Source organism: Pseudorasbora parva, chromosome 15 (genome assembly GCF_024679245.1).
Source record: "Pseudorasbora parva isolate DD20220531a chromosome 15, ASM2467924v1, whole genome shotgun sequence".
In the NCBI taxonomy this organism is placed as follows: Eukaryota; Metazoa; Chordata; class Actinopteri; order Cypriniformes; family Gobionidae; genus Pseudorasbora; species Pseudorasbora parva.
The window spans coordinates 1,405,542-1,430,673 of record NC_090186.1 but is presented as its reverse complement, the minus strand read 5'-3'; the positions used below and the strand labels follow the sequence as shown (position 1 = coordinate 1,430,673).

At 43.1% G+C, this 25,132-nt stretch overlaps 2 protein-coding genes across 3 annotated transcripts in view; one reads left to right on the top strand and one right to left on the bottom strand.

The window, feature by feature from the left end:
* The window catches only part of LOC137040884 (polymeric immunoglobulin receptor-like), a 40,492-nt gene that overhangs the window by 5,727 nt on the left and 9,633 nt on the right, over nt 1-25,132 (bottom strand). For both annotated transcript variants that reach the window (XM_067416645.1, XM_067416646.1), the window contains exons 3-6: nt 6,416-6,594; nt 5,952-6,269; nt 918-1,235; nt 507-830 (exon numbers count right to left, since the gene is read on the bottom strand). In XM_067416645.1, the coding sequence (XP_067272746.1) occupies nt 507-830; nt 918-1,235; nt 5,952-6,269; nt 6,416-6,455 (1,000 nt within the window). In that variant the 5' untranslated portion in view covers nt 6,456-6,594. The remainder of the gene's footprint in view (nt 1-506; nt 831-917; nt 1,236-5,951; nt 6,270-6,415; nt 6,595-25,132) is intronic.
* On the top strand, nt 18,548-21,062 carry LOC137041810 (microtubule-actin cross-linking factor 1, isoforms 6/7-like). The gene is made up of 3 exons (XM_067418481.1): nt 18,548-18,895; nt 19,036-20,497; nt 20,820-21,062. The coding sequence occupies exons 2-3, from the start codon at nt 19,313-19,315 to the stop codon at nt 21,060-21,062; spliced, it is 1,428 nt and encodes a 475-aa protein (XP_067274582.1). The 5' UTR covers nt 18,548-18,895; nt 19,036-19,312.

Here is a 25,132-nt window from a genome sequence, read left to right as displayed (position 1 = left end):
GTGTCGGAAAAGGGGTGGAGGAGAGGAGTGGCCGGGGCTGTATCTGAGTCGAAATCTCTCAAATAAAGAGACCAGAAACAACTCCATTAAACAAGAGTGTTTGGCCATTCGGCGGGCCATGCGTGGTAATATAAAGTCTGCAGCAGGATAACGGGTGCAGAGTCGAGCGGGGATAAGGAGGTCAAGTACACGATAACTAACACTTGTCTCTAATTCCAGTGATTGGTGGCGAGCCGGGATATAAGCACCCCGAAAACCTTCTTTGTTTGAACAAGTTACAAATATATAGCAGTGTTACTGGATGAGCACCGTTAAACTGCAGTAAACTAGTATGAGTGTGGTAAAAGGACTCACAGTGCTAACAACTGCATCGAGATGAGCACACTAAACACTGCAGGGAAACGAGATTAACACACAGAGAACTATTTGATCAATAACATACAGTGATCTGCTGAAGAGATGTTACACTACCTTATGATTAATATCAGTGAGAAAACCATCCGTACCTGTAAGGTTGATCAGGACTCGTGTGATGAAGCTCTTGTGTCCTCCATCAGACTGAACTCCACACCAGTATTCTGAATGTTGTTCAGTCACATGACTGATGCTTCCCGTCAGGAGTCGTTCTTCTCTGTCATCATACAGCTGGATCTTTCCCTCACTCCTCCATCTTCTGCTCTCATTCACAGACGTCTCTTCAGCACAGAGATCAGCTCCAGATCTCCAGCAGAGAAACTTCACATCACTGCTGTGGGATTGTGGGTATTTGCAGCTGATGTTCACAGATCGTCCTGCAGCCGCTGATAGACTGATGCTCTTCACACAATCATCTGTTTCAGACCCAAATAAAGCGCAGTAATGTTAGAATGAGCAGATATATTCATGGATTCACCACATAATGACTGAGAGCGGCTCACCCTTCTTAATGTTCAGGTTAAACTTAGAGAAGAAACTGTAGTCTTCAGAAACTGAAACTATAATCTTATATTCTCCAGAGTCGTTCTCATTCAGCTCTCTGATAAACACACGTAAGAGTCCTGCAGATCTGTCCTCATGAACGGAGAATCGTCTGTCATGTTTCCATTCTGAGCCTCTCTTAGTGCTTATTACAGGAAAACACTGATCTGCTCCAGATTTACAGATGTATTTCACATGGTTCTTGTGTTTCTTCTCATATTTGAAGTTTATGATGACGTTTCCTCCTGAATATCCTCTCACGGTCCTGATTGGTTGATCTGTTCAACACAAACACAGATCATTTGTCATTTTCTTCTCAATATAAACACATTTATCTGTCACTTTGCTACAACATTTATGAGCTCAAGTTCAGATGATGAGTGTAAATCTTCCATCAGGAGATAAAAAGGTTATTGATGGCGTGAGTTATGAGTTAGACGTGTGAACGGCAGTAATTCCAGTCAGTGAGTGTGTTAACATGCACGTTCTTAAGCCTATTATGCCTAATAAGCCGACAATTAACATGATCATGTAAACGTGGTAACCCATTTTATTTTGTCGGAGTAAGGTCATAAACGGCGTAAGCATAAACTGGTCGACACAGACAGTTTTTTCTGCCTCTTACTCCAAATTCGCACTGCATGTAAAAACACATTAACCTGCTTTCTGTCGGCTTATTGAAGTGCGCATGTGTGATAGGTGACAAAACTTACAGATTTAAATGTATCCAGACATTTAACATCATCCAGATGTGTTGCCTGAAATAAGGACATATATCACATTCACAGACTCTTTTAAGACCCAGAATATTGTAAAGATGTGTTTTCTTCTCATGCTAGAGAGAAGCAATTCAATTGACTGATAGACACCTACTCTGTAAGTGTTTGTAACTTTTCTCATTTGATTGTTTGTTCATTTGTTGTTGGATAAGTGTGTCTGTGTAGTGCTGAGGTGTGTATTATTAGTTTTGGTATATTCTCTGGGTGTGTGTGGGAGTTAGCATTTGTTGAGTTAGCATTTGTTTGGTCATTGCCACGTTGGAAGCGAGTTTGTTGGGGGCGTTCCCAGCTGCTTTCAATAACGATACTCAAGTGAGTATAAATAGCGTGATAGTCCGCGGCAGCGGAAGCGGCAGTGTGAAGCCCTCCTTGTGTGAAGACCGACGAGTGTAAAGACTTCAACTCTTCCCAGTGCAACTCCTCCCGAGCAAGGACCCCGGCAAGGCACTTGAGTATCATCTTCCTTTTCATTATTTGTGTTCGCCTCTAATTCCTATCTGGCCTTTTCACCATGTGCTTTCAAATCTCAACTATAACTACTAGCACTCGTAAATCACGCTCCGTACGCACGAGACGCCGTAATCCTAATAATTTGCGCTATATCCTAACATCCTCTGCTACTTTACTCTTTATTCCAATTGGTCTCTGGAATTGCCAGTCGGCTGTAAACAAAGCAGACTTTATTTCATCTATTGGGACTCATTCTCAGCTTAGCCTCATGGCCCTAACTGAGACCTGGATCAAACCAGAGGACACTGCCACTCCTGCAGCACTCTCAAGCAATTATACTTTTTCACACACTCCTCGGCCTATTGGGAGGGGTGGGGGTACTGGTTTGCTTATCTCAAATGATTGGAAATTTGATCCATTACCGTCTCTACCGGCCAATTCATTTGAATCGCACTCAATCACTATTACTCACCCTGTTAAAATCCATGTGGTAGTGGTCTATCGTCCTCCAGGTCACCTCGGTAACTTTGTGGAGGAGTTGGATGTGTTACTTTCTAGCTTCCCTGAGGATGGCACTCCACTGATTCTGCTTGGTGACTTCAACATCCATCTTGATAAACACCTAGCTGCAGACTTCAGCACTCTACTGACTTCATTTGACCTTAAGTTAGTATCTACTACGGCTACTCACAGATCAGGTAACCAATTAGACCTCGTCTACACACGCAACTGCTCCACAGACAACACTTTAGTTACTCCATTACACACCTCAGACCACTTTCTCATCACTCTTAACCTCATACTGACTCCTGATACAAAACATACTCCTACACAGATTACCTTTCGGCGTAATCTACGCTCACTCTCTCCCTCTCGCCTATCCACTATGGTTTCATCTTCACTCCCTCCACCTGCTCAGTTCTCAGCACTGGACACTAACAGTGCTACTGACACTCTTTGCTCCACTCTAACATCCTCCTTAGACAGTTTTTGCCCCCTTTCATCCAGACCAGCCCGCCCCACCCCATCTGCCCCCTGGCTGTCTGAAGTTCTCCGTGAACATCGCTCTGGACTCAGGGCGGCAGAGAGGAAATGGCATAAATCTAAAAACAATACTGACCTTGCCTTTTATCAGTCTCTTCTCTCTTCTTTCTCTACAAATGTCTCCACTGCTAAAACAACATACTACCACAACAAAATCAACAATTGCTCTGACTCTCGCCAACTCTTTAAAACATTCTCCTCTCTCCTTTGTCCACCTCCTCCCCCTCCTTCATCAACTCTTACAGCTGATGACTTTGCATCATTTTTCACCAACAAAACAGCTCTCATTAGCAAACAGTTCTCCTCATCACTAACTGACACGCACATCTCAACAACTAACACGAACACGCTTCCATCCTTCTCTCCACTCTCCGAGGCAGATATTTCTAAACTCATCCTTTCCAATCACCCTACTACCTGTCCACTTGATCCTATTCCCACTCACCTCCTTCAGGCTATTTCTTCTTCAATCACTCCTGCACTCACTCACATTGTCAACACTTCTCTTCACACGGGAACCTTTCCCACAGCATTTAAGCAGGCTCGGGTAACCCCACTGCTTAAGAAACCCTCTCTGAATCCAGCACTTTTAGAAAACTACCGACCGGTATCCCTTCTGCCTTTCATTGCAAAGACCCTTGAGCGAGTTGTGTTCAATCAACTCTCTAGGTTTCTTGAACAGGACAACCTCCTAGACAACAACCAATCCGGCTTCAAAAGCGGCCATTCGACTGAGACGGCCTTGCTCTCGGTAACTGAGGCACTGAGACTGGCAAAAGCAGCTTCCAAATCCTCAGTGCTCATTCTGCTGGATCTGTCTGCTGCTTTTGACACAGTTAACCACCAGATCCTCCTGTCAACACTTAAGAGGACGGGGATCTCAGGATCTGCTCTCCAGTGGTTCAGGTCTTACCTCTCTGGTAGGTCCTACAGGGTGTCATGGAGAGGTGAAGTGTCTAAGTCTTATAATCTAGCTACTGGGGTTCCCCAGGGCTCAGTCCTTGGACCACTTCTCTTCTCCATCTACATGTCATCATTAGGTTCTGTCATTCAGAAACACGGCTTCTCCTATCACTGCTATGCGGATGACACTCAACTCTACTTCTCATTTCAACCAGATGATCCTACAGTCAGTGTTCGTATCGCTGCCTGTCTGACAGACATTTCTGACTGGATGAAAGAGCATCATCTTAAACTCAATCTTGCAAAGACAGAATTACTTGTTTTCTCAACCAACCCAGCACTTCATCAAAATTTCTCCATTCAGCTTGGTTCATCGACCATAACTCCATCAAGGACAGCAAGAAACCTTGGAGTTGTGATTGATGACCAGTTAAACTTCACTGACCACATTACTGCAACAGCCCGGTCCTGCAGATTTGCTTTATACAACATTAGAAAGATTAGACCCTTCCTATCAGAACAGGCTGCACAACTCCTGGTTCAAGCTCTTGTTCTCTCCAGACTGGATTATTGTAATGCTCTTCTGGCTGGGCTTCCAGCATGCACTATCAAGCCCTTGCAGCTGATCCAGAATGCAGCGGCGAGAGTGGTCTTTAATGAGCCGAAGAGAGCACATGTTACGCCTCTCTTCATCAAACTGCACTGGTTGCCAATGGCTGCTCGCATCAAATTCAAGGCACTAGTTATCGCCTACAAAACAACCTCTGGCTCGGCACCAATATACCTAAATTCACTTGCTCAGACTTACACACCCTCCAGAAGCTTGCGTTCTGCGAACGAGCGGCGCCTCGTGGTTCCATCCCAAAGAGGCATGAAATCGCTCTCACGGACATTTTCCTGGACCGTTCCTACCTGGTGGAATGACCTGCCGATCTCAATTCGTGCTGCCGAGTCTGTAGCCATTCTTAAAAAACATCTTAAGACACATCTTTTCCATTTGCACTTGACCAATACAGAATAGCACTTACTGATCACCACAGCAACGACCAAAAGCGTACACTCCTGGATCATATCTACGTCTCTCATCCGGATTTGCGCCTTCAGGCGGGTATGTTACATAGTAATCATAACTATCAGAATCCAGTGTTCTGTATATTGCGTACGTGAGTTTTTGTTGTAGATGGCTATTGCTGCGCGTTTAGCTAGAATACAAAACCAACCCATTGGGCCACTGAATCTGCATTAACGACAACAGCTGGGGCAACAGCCTTAGTCCTAATGGGTTGTTATCATAGCTATCAAAATCCAGTGGTCGGCACTTTGCGTACGTGAGTTTTTGTTGTAGATGTCTGTCTTTAAAAAAAAAAAAAAAAAAATGTGTATTGTGCTAATTAATTGAGATTTCTTACAGCTCTTACAGGTTTTTGGCCTTGTCTGTTCCGTTGCTTCTATTACTCTCCCCTTTTTTGTAAGTCGCTTTGGATAAAAGCGTCTGCTAAATGATTAAATGTAAATGTAAATGTAAATGCTGCAAAAGTAGAAGATGTTCAGTCAAACCGCTGCATCTTTAACAGCATGAAGGATAATACGACTCCTAAATCTCATGCTGACACGCTTTATTAAACTTCACAACTGACGTAACGTTTGAAAAACTCAGAGTCAGATTTAGACATTATTATTTTTGACATCACTACAAGGAAATAACCCAGTTTTTTAATAATGTCATGTAAATGCGGTTTACTTGCGTTGTCAGCTTACTGATGTGCATGTAAACACACCCATTGTTGAGTATCGTGATGTTGAGTCTCAGTTACTCACCGGTTATAACCTTCAGATTTACTTTAGTGAAGGAATCCAGTCCAAAGATTTTAATTCCACAAAAGTACGTCCCAGAATCCTCTTCACTCAGATCTCTGATGGTCACTCTGAAGACGGCTGAACTTCTGTCGTCAAACAGAGAGAATCTATCCTTCTTAACCCATTTATTTTTCTCATTAGTCTTGATTTGGTCTGTGCAGTCTGACCACGGTCCTTTACAAAAATACTTTTCATTCTCTGTATGTTTTTCATCATATTTGCATGAGATTATGACTCCGCCTCCTGAATATCCGGTCACTCTCATGGAGCTCACGACACCTATAACAAACCAGCATCTTAACACAACACTAATACACACTGAAGGGAGATTCATTTCAAAGGTAATTTCACCATATTAGTTATGGATAAAGACTTGTGTTCATTATTTAATCTCTGTTCTGGTTCTTCTGAGTTCAGATTCTCACCAGGAATCATCAGCAGAGTGAAAGTCCAGATGATCTTCATTCTTCTCTCTCATTAAATGATCTTCTCTGTTGTCTGTAGATTCAGTTCTTCTGAAGCTCTCGATGTGTGTTCAGATGAGCTTTGAGTGTTTCTTTCCTGTTACATGAAGTGCTGAATGTGACGGAGATGCCCACTTCCTCTGAGAGAGAGAGAGAGAGAGAGACAGAGAGAGAGAGAGAGAGAGAGAGAGAGAGAGAGAGAGAGAGAGAGAGAGAGAAACAGAGACACATTCACATTGTGCAGAAGTCACCAACTTTCCGCAGTGTCAACAGCTCCAGACCTCCAAACTTTAAAGTCTGGTGAAGGGGGATTATGGGGTGGGGTTGTTTTTCAGGAGTTGGGCTTGGCCCCTTAGCTCCAGGATAAGGCACAGGATAGCATCAAGTCCCAGGTCAGGTGATTATGCTGTCGACAACAACTCAATATATAATCAATGTCAGCATTATCAGGAGGGGCTTCTCATTTTTTAAATCTCACTGAGGGATGAAGACATGGGCGGCGTGACATTCTTGCTCATGTTCATGCCTCATGCAATCTGGTCAATGATGTTAGAACTTTATTCGGGAATTTCATAATAAACATTACTAAAGCAAGATGCATTTTTAAGAATGTAGAAAAAATAAGGGCGATGCAATATTGTTTGATACTGTGCTAGAGAAGTCATGCAAGAATGTCAGGAGGTTCAACACAAGACTTCAAGAATACACCTGTGCCACCAATGTGTTCCCCTAAACTCTCGATGGTTCCTCATCCTGAGCCGTCTCACTTCTCCCTCCTTCCTCCTGCATATCTTCCTCAACAGAAGCAGCACTGGGCCCAGCTTCAGCAATCACACCCATCCTTTTAATCATCCACAACTTCATCATCGGTAACTTTCCCAGTGCATTCACTCCTAATGTAGCATAATGCTCAAAATATCAGAGGTAGCAAAAACCACAGAATCAAAACCACTGATTCTAAATTTGAAAACCACATTAGATTCATCTGCATTATTCTTCAAAACCATATAAACCTGACGTCTAAAACAAACGACATGCTTCAGTAGTGGTGATTTACTTTTTCATTTGAGACACTACTTTACCACGCCTTTAGAGCTCTGCAAGAAAGAGTTAATATTTAACTAAAAAAAAAAAGTTTAAGTTGGCTTGAGAAAGCTGGATACATTTTTTTTAAAGTTTAAAGTTTGAAGGTTTTCAGTTTGAAGTAGTTTGAAGTTTGACCATTTTGAAGTCAATACAGTCTATCGGAAAACCGATAGTGTTTGATAGGGTACTCAGAGTGGTTTCTAAGGTGTTGCTACAGTATTTTGGATTTTTGCTAGGGTGTTGCTATGCAGTTGCTAGGGTACTCATTGTGGTTGCTATGCAGTTGCTATTGTACTCAGGGTGGTTGCTATGGTGTTGTTATGTGACTGCTGGGGTGTTATTGTGCTGTCAAAAGAAATGGGGTGTTCTCATCTAAACTATTAGATAAAAATCTAAATGATAAGAAAATCTTTCATAAAAAGCAAAGCATTACAGATTTTGGAAGAACTCTGGGGGCCATGAAGTTTTCATAAGGTGACAAAAACACAGACCACATCCTGTACAGATTATGTATGTTGCATTACGTGTGTGGATAAATATGGGTTATGGGGTATTAGCGTTGAAGTGTGTATCTAAATGACAAATATGTAGACAGTCGGTAAATAAATGTCTAGAAAGGCAGAAAAAAAGTGTGTATTGCTAACACCATTAACACAAGAAATGTAACAATTAAGGCACCCAGGAATATGCTAACGCAAGTAGAAACCACATGTACGTTAAAGTAGAGACAGTTTGAGTATGTACTGATTATAAAATGGGGTCTTTAAAAAATATCTTTAGGAGAGAAAGAGAGCAGCAAGTAGCAAGCGGAAGCCAGATACGAAACCACAACACCAGAAGATCAAAGAAGACATGAGATGACTGTCTGAAAAAGACATGAAAAGGACAGATTTGTACAGAGATATCCCAACAGACTAAGACAAAGTTGGTCAAGGCTGCCAACCAGTCACAAAAGTGTGGGCCGTGGGCATGCTTTAGCAGGCTTAGCTAGAAGAGCTTTAGAAGAGCCAGCTGTGGTGCAATGACCGGAAGGCTAACCCACACCACCCAGGTAGGCTTGGTTGTTATCTGAACCATAGGCATAAGAGGAGCAGTACTGATCAGTGTAGAACCAGAGATAATATAATCAAGAAAAGAGAATATTAAACACCTACCTGACTCCTCCTGAATCTAAAAAGCTAGACTGTTAAAAGGAGTTGAGTAATATAAAAAGAGGAAGTGGCTCATGACCCAGATAGAGTTACGTGGTTGCGGTAGAAACCATTAAACCATTTTAGATCTAATATGCAGTTGCCAAAGTTATAAAAATTGTAGCTGCTAGGGTACTCAGGCTGGTTGCTAAGGTGTTATGCAGTTGTTGTCTGGGTGGTTGCTAAGGTGTTGCTCTGCAAGAATCTTGAGTCACCACACAAAATCTCAAGTCAGGACATTTTGGTTTTTTCTTGCTGCAAAAGCCAGTTCATGTCCACAGGTCCTAAAATATATAGCAAAGGAGCATCACTGAAGAAGATGAACACAAACTCATTGATATTCTCTGCTGTAATTGACCAAGCAGAGAGATGATTGACAGCAGCGTATTCACTGTAATCCTGATTATATTATACTATATTATTATACTGTATTATTGCTGGAAAGTGGACGCCCTTGTCTAATGCCTCTCGACACAGGTATTGGTTCATTTAATCCACCGCCTGCCTAGACCATAACAGAAATACTACAATATAAAAACTCAATATAAGATATAAATCTGTGACCACACACAAATATTTTAAGACATTAAAAAGATTTTCATGAACTCAATCATATGCCTTTTCTTGATCTAGAGACAGAACTCCTGTTTATCTCGTAATAAAAAAAGATTGCCCAATAGATCTTCAGGTATATAATATATGGACAAATAAGTCTAAACAGTGTTCAAGTCTATTTAATAAACATCTGGAAAAAAAGATTTTATGATCAGAACATGGCAAAGACATAATGGTGTGTATATCTCAATATACGTTTCATGTCTACTTATAGCATTCCACAAGTTCACACTTATGGAGAGTGAGTTTAAATACGTAATTGGGTGTGCTGTCCAGGGGGAGGGCTTCAAGCTTTGAGTTTGGCCCGAACCCGGAATACCCCCCGAAAAGCTGAGGAGCATAGGACAGCCACCTGCTAAATACCCCCCAGGAGTGCCGAGCTTGGCAAGCTGGCATCCGAGAAGGGGCCTGGTTGCTTGTCCAGGAAGGCCCCTGAGACCGTTTTATGGTACCTCGCGCTGGGGAGTTTGCCTGAAAGAGAAAGTAGAAAAGGAGAAACCTGGGAGAGACAATTAACACTTCCTTACTGCATGGGAACTTTCCACTGACTTGCTTCGTGGAAACTTTCCACTGAAACGGTGTGTGGAAACTTTCCACTTACTTACTGTGTGTAAACTTTCCACTTACTTACTGTGTGGAAACTTTCCACTTACTTGCTTCGTGTAAACTTTCCACTTACTTACTGTGTGGAAACTTTCCATTTACTGTGTGGAAACTTTCCACTGAATCGGTGTGTGGAAACTTTCCATTTACTTGCTTCGTGTAAACTTTCCACTGAATTGGTGTGTGGAAACTTTCCACTGACTTGCTGCATGGAAACTTTCCACTTACTTGCTTCGTGTAAACTTTCCACTGAATTGGTGTGTGGAAACTTTCCACTTACTAACTGTGTGGAAACTTTCCACTTACTTACTGTGTGGAAACTTTCCACTGAATCGGTGTGTGGAAACTTTCCACTTACTTACTGTGTGGAAACTTTCTACTGAATCGGTGCGTGGAAACGTTCCACTTACTTATTGTGTGGAAACTTTCCACTTTCTTGCTTTGCAGAAACTTTCTACTGGCTTGCTGCATGGAAACTTTCCATTTACTTACTGTGTGGAAACTTTCCACTTACTTGCTTCATGTAAACTTTCCATTTACTTACTGTGTGGACTGAAGGGGGGGATTCTGAAATCCACTGCCGCTTCAATATACCTGTATATATTTATATCCTAATTAACTTCATAATCAAAACTTTAATCAATATTTATCCTGTATTATTATAATGATTCTATCCAGTTATGATTTTGTTTTAGTTTCTTGTTTTCTAAAGTGTGTATTTGGTCTCTGAAGAGTGACTGAGGGTCTGGCCTAGAGTTGTGTGATGTGTCACTAAACACTGGCAACAAGATCGTGTGTTTGGATTTGAGGTATCACACACCCCTAACATGTCAGGAGTGCAGTAACAGCGTTTGCTCACTTAGCCCGGCTTCCAGAGATGAAATATGGATTTGTCTTTCATTTAATTTATTATGTTTTATTCCTTTTATATTTCCTTTTACTGCAACACTAAAGACTCAAGATGAATATTGCCTGTACTATTGTGTGTCCCTCTCACTAAAGGAAAGCACATGTTATCAGTATGTTTTGGTAAGAACTAGTTAGAACTGGAGCTTAATCAGCTCCAACCTTGGAGAGACTGTGTATCTGTGTATGTGCGCAATATTCTATGCTCCAGATCAGAATGGTGTACAATGGGCACCCTAAGAGATGAGTGGACTTGTTGTTCTGGGCAAGCTGGCGCCTGCTACAGATCTGGAAGGTCACTACGGGCCTAATTCTGGGTGAGAGCATCAACAAGTGACACGTCAGTGGAAACGTGCATCAGATTAACTGACTCGAGTGGAAATTTACCATGACTGTGCATTGTCTCTGAGCCAATCAGAACCATCCACATTGCAGTAATGACGTGGATAAGACCTTGAAAACGGTATAACTGTTGGGACAATTGTATGTACGATAGGGCGAGGCAAGGAGACGGTGAGAGAGGGAGCGCGGCCTACGAACTCCTTGTGAGACTTGAAGCTGGCTTCTGTGTTTGAAACTGCAAACTATTCTTAAGTAAATTTTTCTTTTATTTAATTGCAATCCTGACTCTGTCTTCATTTCTTCACTACTGGTCCTGGGTCATAAGCTGTTAACCCCTAACAGGACACTTTCCACTTACTTACTGTGTGGAAACTTTCCACTTACTTACTGTGTGGAAACTTTCCACTGAATCGGTGTGTGGAAAGTTTCATTCATAATGTTTCTACTTCATTTAACATGAGCGCTCATACTGGACTGAAGCCGTTCTCATCATGTGATCACGGGAAAACATTTCTCAGGGCGTGGTGAGCTCGTGCCAGGGGCGTGGATAGTGAGCCGTTGGAAGTACCATCCTACGTCACGAAGTACCACAACGTCCAATAGGAAAATTCAACTGCAGTAGCTACCGTTCAACCTTAAGAGGGCAGCACTAAGACGTTTTTACACCATATATTATAGAATTAAAACACTTTATACCCAAATGTCAAAATATTTACTCTAATCAATAAACAGCATTAATAAAGCCCCAGTCTTGCAGATCATTAACTAAAAAAAGTTGGTTTAGGGTTTAGTTACCCTTTAAAGCTGCAGTCTGTAACTTTTTGCACTCTAGTGGTAAATAAACAGAACTGCATGCATCTTGCGGAAGAACATTGTAGCCGGAGCTACTTCTCTCTGTTTATGTCTATGGCGGATCACACAGGGACTGTGCTCCTCCGCAGTGGTACCTACCAGTCTGGCCTAAAACTGTCACAATATAAATACTTATTATAAGTGTACCATAATGATTCAGGGTAAGACAAAAACACAGTTTGGAAAATGGATTCATGTTGTACATTCTCATTATATGATTTTTGTAAATCTTCAACAAAAAAAAGTTATGGACAGCAGCTTTAAGCGGACTTAAGCGGAGGAAGGCACGCGCTTGTTTGCGCCACTGGAGCTGCAGGCCACTGGACGTGAGTGGGGTTGTAACCTGTTGGATAAAACTGTTGAAATGTTTGGGCCTGTGCAGCTAGCAGATGCAGCTTCACGCTAGCGTTTGACCTGCAGTATGTGCACTGGTTCTACTGTGCGACTCGCACTCCACTTTCTTGGCTAAAAAGTTTATGGTGTGTGTAGAAGTGCCCTCTACCATAGGATAGCTCTGCTATGATTGCTAGGTAATCATTTAGTTTTGCGCCACCTGTGGGGGGAAGCTGAACAGATGAGTCCAGTAAAAATGAGAAAAAGAAATTAAACTCAGAAAATGTAAGTGGAGAAATTAGCCATAGAAACTGAGCTCCTGTGGGAAAAAGTTAAGCAGACAAATGGTGAAACATATTAGTGAAAATATACGAAATATATAACACGATTTAAATCAGGGTAAAGAAAAGGTTGTCATTGTTCATAAGAATTTGTTTGCATAATTGTGCTATTCATTGATTGCGAAATTGCTCTCAAACTGAATCTTTCTGGAGAATTGTTTTTGCAAGCCAGCAGAACGCACAACAGCGCCACAGTCAGATTTTTTGAAACGTGAGTGCTCACGTCTATTCAATTATATCAGTGCTTTTAAAATGTGCAGTATCGTGATATATGTTTTTCTCATCCCCAAAAAAAACAAAAACAAAAAAACAACACACACTGATACACTTGTAATGCAATAGCCTACTTACTGCTCAGCGCTTTGCTCTATCGCGTCTATATTTTATCTCATAATTTTAACTTCAGCAAATCAAAACAGTGCTCAAAAAACAAAGCTTGACTTCAACGATAAAACTAAAAACTCTGTTGACTGGATTACTTCAAAAAAGTGGAATATTTCATCTGACCAGCCTCCACACTGTCATCAGCTTACATTCCGGAAGGGAAAACACAGCTGCCTACTATCGAAAGGATAAGAAAATGCCTCCTCTAGCTAAGGAATCTTCTTGCTGCACAAACTGCCACAGACTTTTACAAAGGATTGCAGTTCTTGAAACAAAGTTATTTGCGGAACCACCAAACCGGACGAATCACACAGCAGAGCTTCATCACGAACGCCCTCTGCACACAGCCGGTGAGTCCCATAAATTTAGTGCTACTCAACAGATAGAGAAACAAGAAACTGATCGACACACTAATCGATGGCACAAACAGGGGGCAAGACCCAAACACACTCGAGACATCAGATTGTCACGAGCTTCATATATTGCTGCCGTTGCATGCTCTACCCCAGACACAAGGATTGCAAACACTAGTTTTTTACCGCCGTCTATACATCTCGAAAACAGATTTGAAGTATTAATGAATGAGGGTGAGGAATCCCCAAACGTGATGAATGTGATCGAACACGGATTGCATCAGCCCGCAGCTAACACTAATGCTAACAGGCGCTCAAGGTCGGGAAGAACGATATTCAGAGAGAGCAGTCAGAAATCATGAAGTCAGACTTGAATGAACTTTTTGAAACACTTAGAAAACTGAAAGTTCAGCCGTTCATCAGTGGACCACTGCCTGCAAGAGGAACAATTAGGTTCTCAATGTTGCTTGGGCTTAATATATGGCTGCAAAAAACCTGTAACATGAATGGAGTGAACTTCAACCTCTTATACAACCTCGATAACTTCAATCTCTTCTGGAATCAGAGACAACTGTTTACATCAAATGGCCTCAATCCAAACTAAAATGGTGCAAGAGTGCTAAAGGACAATATTTATTTTTCCCTTCATCATCCTTCAGCTGTGTGTTTTAACCCACTCAACCTGATACAGAGTATGGATGACCACAGGACTTCATTTCAGATTCTAAATGGACATTTGGTTGACACATCCCACAAGGACAATGATAACACCACGCAGCCACAACAAATGCTCATTGACACACTCCCAGCTGAGCCCTGCCCACAGAGCTCACCACAGAGGCTGCGTCCGAAATCGCGTACTATGTGAGTAGGTACTATATTTGAATTAGAACGTACTTCGCGACCGTTAAAAAAGTAAGTTCTATATAGTATGACTACGGGTAGTATGAATGGAGTCGGACGTACTACATGCGCCATGATGGAATTGTCACGTGGGGTCACATAGACGCCGTCATGACAGCGCGGAGATTTAAAGAGCCCATTCCACCGACTGCACACATTCGCCAGCGATGTTTTCAAATCTGCTTCGCTTTTATCTGTGTTTTTACATCGTTCGAGCTCACAGTCCAGAGGAGGCGTCGGTCAGCTCCTCGCAGGTCACGCCTACGTCGAGAGCTTGTGCGGAATTTCTCAAATAATGCAAGTATTATAATGTATTTAGCTTTTAAATATTACCTCAGAAAAAAATGTGTATGCGTGTCTCTATTAATGGAGCTACAGTGGTCCCTAAAGGCGACACCCACCAACCACTGGCACAATGGCTTAAGCTGAGTGTGAATTTGTGTGCCAAACATTTGAAATTATAGCTACATATCACATATTTGAGCTTCATGTTTTAAAAATTATTTACTTCAAGTGGAAATCCAAAAAATTACAGAGAGCGTAAAGTCTTCATCTTGTACACGCTTTAAAAGAAACATATAACGTTAACGTTATTGAATTATTTTAAAGTGATGCCCTATAAATGAGATTACTAGTTATCAAAGTCCTTTTAGATCTTTTTGAAACCTGTGAAAGTGACCTTACCGAAGCTGCTGAAGTTAAACTTCTTTCCTCGTGATGACACTATAATAAAAAACATTTTAATACCTTTCCTTTTGGTGGTGTTTTACGCTCTGTTATACTACTTTATGCCAAAGTTATGTGATTTTATTTTCAGCTTTGTATCCTACGTATCCATTTGAAAGTTAAATACACAAAAATAAAGCAAATACATTTTAATGGTGTCTGGAGTGTGTTTTTTTCTTTCTCTAACGTTACAGTGCAGCACTCGTATTCAGAGTTAGACAGCATATTTTTCAGATACACGTGCAATTAGCTTGTTTCAAAAACCATCAAAACATACAGAACGCTTTAAAAAAATACTCAAGGCCATATATTAGCACTTTACCACTGACAATCTAGCTACTATAAAGCCCTAGGAATTAAGTGTTTTGTAATATAACTTGCTAAACAGCATGCCAGTGAATTTATGAATCAAATGAAAAGAGACACTATCATTTGATTTCTTTATTAACATCATTGTTTAGCAATTATTTCTAGTAGCCGAAGGAATCTTTTCTTTCTCTCACTTCTCGGTTAAAACACGGGTGGGTGTTCATCAGCCCCTCCAAAATCAACAGAGATTAACATGTGATGAACCATGGTCAGTTTATTAATGCTAACGGTACATGGACAAGCTGAGGTAATTTAAACTTGTTAACAGTAGTCTGCTATGTAACCAACAACATTTTGATAATATCAACACTGGTAAAGGAGAAATACATCGTTTTAATTTACTGAAGTTGTGTAATTATCTCATTAAACTGCTAAACAACGAACGTCTTTGTCTAATGAAAACAGTGCTATCGGTAACGTTTGCTGATTTACATTAGTCTAATAATGATAAAACTATAATTTTTCTGAATTGGCTGGAAAAGGACACCCTTAATTTACATCATATAAACTTCTAACAAGACAGTCGTTTACTTATATGATGTTAAACAAATACAATTTAAGCACAAATATACAAAAAGTTGTTTCTAAAGTACTTACACTTGAAAACAGCTGCATCTCCGTTTTCCGCCATTTTCAAATATAACGCCAGCTCCTCTCTCCTGTGGCATCATGGGATAGTAAAGTGTCCATCGTATGCGCACTTCAGAATCTCGCCGGAAGTAGTATGCCATCCGGGTACTTTTCGCATACTGTTTTTCGAATTCTATAAATTCGGACATACTACTCTGCTCGTGTACTGTTTTTCGCATACTATATAGTATGGAAGTACGCGATTTCGGACGCAGCCAGACTGACTGTGATGGATTAAAGCTGCTCCAAGATTCAGCACCCAAAGATGACTTTCTTGAAAAGGGTCAGCAAAGCCAGGACAACATACTTCAGCTTCCGATAACACCAGAGCAACAGCCCCTCTCACCGGACATGTCATTCCTCTCTCCAGCATCCCCGCATCTGGGCTTCTCAGAGAAAATGGAGGAACTGATTTTTGTTGGAACTAGACTATCACACTCGATTGCTGCGAGCCCCCAGATATCAACCAAAATGCCCGGGCCCACACCCTCCTCCATCTGTTGTAGGTGAACCAAAAACAACTGATTCCAGCTCTCAGTGATGTGTTTTGGGTCCCCGCTATGATAACAGCACCTTTATCAAATACAAAACAAGTGGGAACCCAGTGTGCCTGCCTCTTTCTCTATCTCTGTTCTGTTACGTGAAAGAAAGTCTAAGGCCTTGTCAGGCCGTTTAACAAACCAATATAATCTGCTGCCTGTTACCTGTCAAACTAAGACTAATGTGGGTGAAAAAATTAATACTGTTAAGTTAGCACTTTTAAACATCTGTTCACTTAAGAACAAATCATTTCTAGTCAGCGACTTAAAAACCACAAACAACCTTGATTCTGCTTCTAAATGAAACGTGGTTAGAAGAAAACTGTAGTGCAACAGTCCTCAATGAAGCAGCCCCTCCTAACTTTACTTTTATGAGTGTTTGCAGAGCAGTTAGGAGAGGTGGGGGTGTTGCTGCTCTTTTTAAAGATTTCTATCAATGTAAGCAAGTATCATTTGGTGAATATTTGTCTCTAGAATATCTGGGTATTGTGTTAAAAGGTTCTCCACGCATCCTGCTTATCATTGTTTACAGGCCTCCAAAGTACTCACCAGCCTTTATTGAGGAATTTACAGAACTGTTATCAATAATTTCCTCAGAGTTTGACTGTTTTGCTATTGCTGGGGATTTTAACATTCACATAGATAATATTGAATCCTATTGCTCGGGATTTTAACATTCACATAGACAATGCTGAATGAATCCAGCACAACAAAAGAGCTCATGACTGTTCTTAACACTTTTGATTTGACACAGCATGTAAATGGACCCACACACAATCGTGGACACACTCTAGATTTACTTATCAGTAAGGGTCTAAACATTTCATCGATTGTTATTAAGGATGTGGCACTGTCTGATCATTTCTGTATTTTCTTTGACATATCAATCTCTCCTGCCATTGAAGCTAGATCTGTCTCTGTCAAAAAGAGATGCTTAAATGAGAACACTAATGTGCTGTTTATGAAGGCTTTATCTCTAAAACCAAGCATATCTGCAGACTCTGTTGATTTTCTCCTTGACTCCTTTAACTCAAAAGTTAAGAGTGTAATGGATGATATTGCCCCTCTGAAAGTCAGGAAAAAGAGTGGCAAACAAAAGGCACCATGGAGAAACTCAACAGCAGTTCAAATAATGAAAAGACAATGCAGAAAATCTGAACGAAAGTGGCCGAAGACAAAACTTGTAGTCCATTATAACATCTATAAAGACAGCCTTCATGCTTTCAATGTTGAACTAGGCAAAGCTAGACAGACTTTCTTCTCAAATATTATAAACAAACACATAAACAACACGCGCACTCTTTTTGCTACTGTAGACAGACTAACAAACCCCCCGAGTCACATTCCCAGAGAAATGCTCTCAGACAGCAAATGCAGTGAGTTTGCTTCCTTCTTCTCAGAGAAAATCAAAAATATCAGAAAGGCGATCAGCACATCCTCTAGTTGCTCTGGGGTCAGTCAGATCAGACCAAACCCTCGGAAAATTACTATGTCTGATTTCGAAACAATTGACGGTAAAATTTTAGAAGACACAGTACAGCATCTTAAAACATCAACCTGCGCCCTTGACGCACTCCCCACTTCTTTCTTCAAAAGTGTGTTTAACTGTTTGGAAGCAGATCTCCTAGAAGTGGTAAACTCCTCACTTCTCTATGGGACTTTTCCAACCGCCCTTAAAACTGCAATAGTTAAGCCTCTTCTGAAAAAGAGAAATCTAGATAACTCCATACTGAGCAACTACAGACCAATCTCAAATCTCCCCTTCATAGGCAAAATCATCGAAAAAGTTGTTTTCAATCAACTAAACAAATTCTTAAACTCAAACGGATTCTTTGACAATTTTCAATCTGGTTTCCGACCACATCACAGCACAGAGACAGCGCTCATAAAGATTATAAATGATATTCGCTTGAATACTGATACTGTCAGGGTTCTCCTCTGACAGCTCTGTCTATTTTGTCTCTGTTTAGTGTGTCTTTGTTTGTGTTGTGCTTGAACACATGTCTCTGTCTTAGTTTGTGTTTGCCCTGTGCTCCTTGTGTCCCACCTCCTTGTTTCCTGTTACCACACCCCCTTGTTTAGTCCTTGTTTCACTAATTGTGTGCTCACCTGTTCCTTATCTGAGTGTGCTCACCCTTCCCTGCTCCTTGGTTGTCTGAGTGTGTTCACCTGTTCCTCATGTCCTCTGCTCCCTTTATAATGTGTGCTTTTTCCCTCATGTGTTGCTGGTTCGTTATTTGTTGTGCCTACGTGTGCTGTTAGGCTATATGTGAGTACTACTGTTTGGTCCTGCCTTGTTTCCTGTGTCTCTAATTTCTGTCCTGCAAGCAGAGCTTCCCTGGCAGCCTGTTTTATTGGTCTAGCAGCAGTTTGGTGTGTTTCCTGAGATACCTGATTGCATTGCCCTAGGATTCCTGCCTAGCCATCGCTGGTTTCCTCTGGTCTTGCTGTGCTCTGACAGTTCTGCTCTCCAGTCTACAATCTACTGGAACTGGTTATAGTGGTTGCTCTTTCTGCCTGCTATTGTGTTCCTTATCTGCCACTGTTTGGACTGTGTGCTCCTCCTCACCATTCCCTGTCTTCATCATCTGTTATGTCAATAAACCCCTGATCACTCATTCCTGCATTTGAGTCCTCTTTCAGAGAATCGTGACAGAACGAACCAGCCAGCATTGGACTCAGCAGAATGAGTATCAGAATCCTGCCACCTGCTAACCTCCGGGAGAGAGTGGCCCGCCATCGATGCCTGTCTGCTCTTCGCCAGGAGGGCTTGGGTATAGGGGGTTTTGCCCAGTTTTTCTGGACCATGGCTGTGGGGCTAGATTATAATGATGCTGCGCTCAAGGACATATTTAACACCTGCTTAGATGACCCCCTGCCTGCATGGGAGATGGATTCTCTCAGGAGTCTAGATTTCTGGGGTTTCTCCCGGTACCTTTGTCTTCGCTGTCATGGAGGTATGCCAATTCCATCTGAATCTACTTGCAGGAAACTCTCCACTCTTCCCCGGCTGTCACGTCATGTTCATGATCCTCTCCTGGCCTCTACCAAGAGACTAAGGTCCAGAGAGAGAAAGGTGGTCCAGTCCATCACCCCTACCACGGAGTCATCTGAGACTGCTCTGGCTACCCCAGAGCCAGTCAAGCCAACTGCTATCTTCTCCCAGGCAACCAGGTTAGTTGCAGTCACTAAGTCCAAGTCACGTTCTGCCATTCTTGAACCAGACCTGTCTACCTCTGTTATTCAAGAACCAATCAAGTCAACCGCACTTGCGCCTCAGACAATTATGGCCGTTCCAGCCACTTCAGAGTCTCCCAAATCAACCTCTGGTTTTCCGGTGTCTGCCAAGATTATTCCTGAGTCAGGCAAGTCAAGTGTTGTCCCTGAGTCAATTAGATCTGTTCCTTTTACTTCAGAGTCTGCCAGGCCTGTTTCAGTTACTGAGTCGATGAAGGTCACCGCTATCCTGCCTGGGTTGGCCGAGTTGGCTGCAGATACTACAGAGGCAGTCAAGCACACAGGGTCAACCCGACGAAAGCGTAAGAAGAAAAAGGCCTGTGCAAAGCAGCCTACTATTCTCCATTCTCTAGCTCCAGCGGTATCAAGTCCTGTGAAAGCTTTTAAGCCAGTTACCAGTCAGGTCATGCCGTCAGAGACCATTTCTGCCATTCCTGTAATATTCACAGAGGCCGTCCCCAAGCTGCCCATTGACAGTGCTGCTGAGGCTTTCTCTAAATGTCTTGCAGGTCTTATCAAGGCCACACAAGTTTTGGTCAAGCCTGTCCTGGCTACAGAGTTAAATTTTCCCGAGAGCGCAGTCCCCGAGCCCGCTGCCGAGAGCGCAGTCCCCGAGCCCGCTGCCGAGAGCGCAGTCCCCGAGCCCGCTGCCGAGAGCGCAGTCCCCGAGCCCGCTGCCGAGAGCGCAGTCCCCGAGCCCGCTGCCGAGAGCGCAGTCCCCGAGCCCGCTTCCGAGAGCGCAGTCCCCGAGCCCGCTCGAGTTAAGTACAAATTGTCATGCCCTCGCAGGTGGAGGAAGAGGAGGGCCTATATTGGCAGGTCAGATGCCCTTCTAGGGGTCCCTAGCCCATTTTTCCAGGAGGGCCTGAATCAAGAGGCTCCAGCCCCTAAGCGTTGTCCAGTGTCGGCTCCATCTCCTGTTCCAAATCCAGTGAGGGCTTTGCCTTCTGTGCCAGAGCCCTGCTTCAGAGGTGGCCGTCCCAGAGCCCGCTTCAGAGGTGGCCGTCCCAGAGCCCGCTTCAGAGGTGGCCGTCCCAGAGCCCACTTCAGAGGTGGCCGTCCCAGAGCCCGCTTCAGAGGGGGCCGTCCCAGAGCCCGCTTCAGAGGGGGCCGTCCCAGAGCCCGCTTCAGAGGGGGCCGTCCCAGAGCCCGCTTCAGAGGTGGCCATCCCAAAGCCCGCTTCAGAGGAGGCCTTCTAGAGCCCGCGTCAGAGGAGGCCGCCCCAGTGCCTGCCAGTCAAGCCCAGGAGACCGCTACAGAGTCAGTCCCCGAGCCGGCCAGTGTGGCCCAGGAGGGCGCTCCCAAGTCTGTCCCAGAGAACGCCAGTGCAGCCCAGACTGACCTTTCCGAGTCAAGCCCAAGATCTGTTCCTGAGGCCATTGAGGGCATCTCTGCAGTCCCCAAGGGCACCCCAGAGTTAAGTCCAGTAGCTATCCCTGCAGCCACAGGGCACGGTTCTGTGTCAGTGCCTGAGGCCGTCTATGTCTCTCCTGAACTCATTCCCCTGACACACACCCTTCCTGCCAGTCTGGCCATGGCCCCTGAGTTCACTCCCAAGTCCTTCCCCAATCAAGGTTTAATCCCTAAGACTGTGTCGGTCCCTGAAGTCCTAGAGTCTGTTTCAGGAGCCTTTACATATTCTGTCATTTCCCCTGAATCTACCAAGCCCAGTTGGAAACCCAGACCCGTTAGGCCATTCCCTGTATCGAAGGGTCTCCCCAGTCAAGTTCCCACCCCTCCCTTCCCACCCTCTGTGTTTTCTGGTTATGGTTTCCCTAAGCCAGCACCTCCCAATCCAGCCAGTAATATTTTGCCCGGTTCTATTCCCACCCGCCCCTCCTTTCCTTCTGTGTTCCCTGGCCAGTTTGGGACTTCAATGTTTATGCCCCACCTGCCCCCCCAGTTGGTGTCATCGGGGATTTCGATGCCTGGTTTGGACGCCTGGAGGCGTCCATTGGATGGGGGGTACTGTCAGGGTTCTCCTCTGACAGCTCTGTCTATTTTGTCTCTGTTTAGTGTGTCTTTGTTTGTGTTGTGCTTGAACACATGTCTCTGTCTTAGTTTGTGTTTGCCCTGTGCTCCTTGTGTCCCACCTCCTTGTTTCCTGTTACCACACCCCCTTGTTTAGTCCTTGTTTCACTAATTGTGTGCTCACCTGTTCCTTATCTGAGTGTGCTCACCCTTCCCTGCTCCTTGGTTGTCTGAGTGTGTTCACCTGTTCCTCATGTCCTCTGCTCCCTTTATAATGTGTGCTTTTTCCCTCATGTGTTGCTGGTTCGTTATTTGTTGTGCCTACGTGTGCTGTTAGGCTATATGTGAGTACTACTGTTTGGTCCTGCCTTGTTTCCTGTGTCTCTAATTTCTGTCCTGCAAGCAGAGCTTCCCTGGCAGCCTGTTTTATTGGTCTAGCAGCAGTTTGGTGTGTTTCCTGAGATACCTGATTGCATTGCCCTAGGATTCCTGCCTAGCCATCGCTGGTTTCCTCTGGTCTTGCTGTGCTCTGACAGTTCTGCTCTCCAGTCTACAATCTACTGGAACTGGTTATAGTGGTTGCTCTTTCTGCCTGCTATTGTGTTCCTTATCTGCCACTGTTTGGACTGTGTGCTCCTCCTCACCATTCCCTGTCTTCATCATCTGTTATGTCAATAAACCCCTGATCACTCATTCCTGCATTTGAGTCCTCTTTCAGAGAATCGTGACAGATACAGGCAAAACATCAATTCTGGTTCTACTCGACCTCAGTGCTGCATTCGACACTGTTGACCACAACATACTTCTAGACAGGCTGGAAAACTGGGTTGGGCTTTCTGGGATGGTCCTCAGATGGTTCAGATCATACTTAGAAGGGAGAGGTTATTATGTGAGTATAGGAGACCATAAGTCTGAGTGGACGTCCATGACATGCGGAGTCCCACAAGGGTCCATTCTTGCACCACTCCTGTTTAACCTGTATATGCTGCCACTGAGCCAAATAATGAAAAAGAACAATATTGCTTACCACAGCTATGCTGACGACACCCAGCTCTACTTAGCACTGTCACCTAATGACTACAGCCCCATTGACTCCCTGTGCAAATGCATTGATGAAGTTAACAACTGGATGTGCCAAAACTATCTTCAGTTAAACAAAGACAAAACCGAAATCACTACATTTGGAAACAAAGATGAAATTCTCAAGGTGAACGCGTATCTTGAGACTAAAGGTCTGATAACAAAAAATCAAGTCACGAATCTTGGTGTGATTTTGGAGTCCGACCTGAGTTTCAGTAGTCATGTCAAAGCAATAACTAAATCAGCATACTATCATCTGAAAAATATTGCAAGGATTAGATGTTTTGTCTCCAGGCAAGACTTAGAGAAACTGGTTCATGCTTTCATCACCAGTAGGGTGGACTATTGTAATGGACTTCTCACCGGCCTTCCTAAAAAGACCATTAGACAGCTGCAGCTCATACAGAACGCTGCTGCCAGGATTCTGAGCAGAACCAGAAAATATGACCATATCACACCAGTCCTCAGGTCTCTACACTGGCTTCCAGTTACATCTAGGATCGATTTTAAAGTACTGTTACTTGTTTATAAATCACTCAATGAGCTAGGACCTCAATACATCGCAGATATGCTGATTAAATACAAACCACATTCAAATCCAGACTCAAAACACATCTGTTCAGCTGAGCATTTACTGAATGAGCTCTGAGCACTGTATGTCCGACTGATTGCACCTTATCTATGCATAATTTTTTAATAATTTTTTATAACTGTTTTAGTTTACCTGTTCTTTTACTTTTAATTCTCTTTACATTGTATTCTTTTTTTATGCATTTTTTAGCCCTATTTTAATTCCTTTCTATGTAAAGCACTTTGAATTGCCATTGTGTATGAAATGTGCTATATAAATAAACTTGCCTTGCCTAACTCCACACCCCTCCAGTCACGGCATCTGCAACACCTGTGTGTCAGAACAGAAGAGGCTAGAGAAAGGAGACGGAGGCGTGAGGAGCGACAGAGAAGAGACAGGCGAGAGAGGAAAAGAAAATACAGATACGCACTGCCATCTGGCCGTATTAAGTATATTGACTATCCATGAGGAAAAGAAATGCCCCGTGGCGCTTTCACAGCGGCATTCCAATGAAGAGATTTGTGACCTTTTTTATTTATTTTTTATTTTTTTTTCATTCTTTTTTCTGCTTCTTTCTTCCTCATCCTCTGGGACTACATAAACGAAGGATCAATTGACATTATCTGCAGGGTTTTAAGTAGATGTTTCCCTCGAAACATGTTGAGGCGTTGAAGCAGATTGCAGCATCCTGTGAAAATGATCAGAGGACAGTGGATTAGTCATGTGTGTCTTTGGTTGAACATTTAATCACTGCTAACATTCATTATCATTACTGAGCTCACCTTTGGACAGGCGTCTCGTCTTCCAAAGCGGAGGGTAGGTGTCTTTGACCAGCGCGTCCATCACTTTGAAATAGGTTTCTGAGTGCAGTAATTCAGCGCACTCCTTCAGCCAGGCCAGTGTTACCGCTTCATCACTTCCTGTCATCTTGATGCGTGTTGTCACTCGTGCCAGACTAAAGCCGGTTATTTTGATCTGCAGTGTTTTGGGGTTTATGGCTATTCCCTCCAGATCAATCGGCAGGTAAACCCCACGCTCCCAGCAGTCACTGAGAGCCACGAATATCTGCCTCATAATGATTCTTGCAACTCTCTCATTTACGAAAGAGCCTCTTCTTTTGATGAAGCATCCCACGGTGATGAAGGGTGCAGGTATATGCTCCATCACTAATATTTCATCCTGTTCCATGATGTAGCACTCATGCAGTCGAGGAATATGTTCAGAAGCTGGCAGCTTTTGCAGCCGTATTACTACAGCCGTTTCCTCACACAGGGTATCATAAGGAAACTCAGGCAGCTGAAGAAGAGAGATTGGCCAAAGGTGAGCAACCTGAACTAAAGTGTGAAAGCGATGAACTTTACAGCTTATGCTTCTAGGCTTTGACGGTCTAACGCAGCTTCATCTCACACAGAATTTAAGAATTTAAGCTTTGTATCTAAACTGGGTCATTAATATTTTAGAAATGTGAAAGTATTTTTGAATTTGGTGCCTTCTAGTCTGAGAAAAAACAGAAAATATATTTTTGTCTCGTGGATGAAAGACAACAACTCCCAGAATGCATTGCTCCGCTGCCCTACGAGGCCACTCCCACAGCCAACGCTACTGGATCACTTTCCCACCGCATTCATCTTCATAAAATCAGTTCAG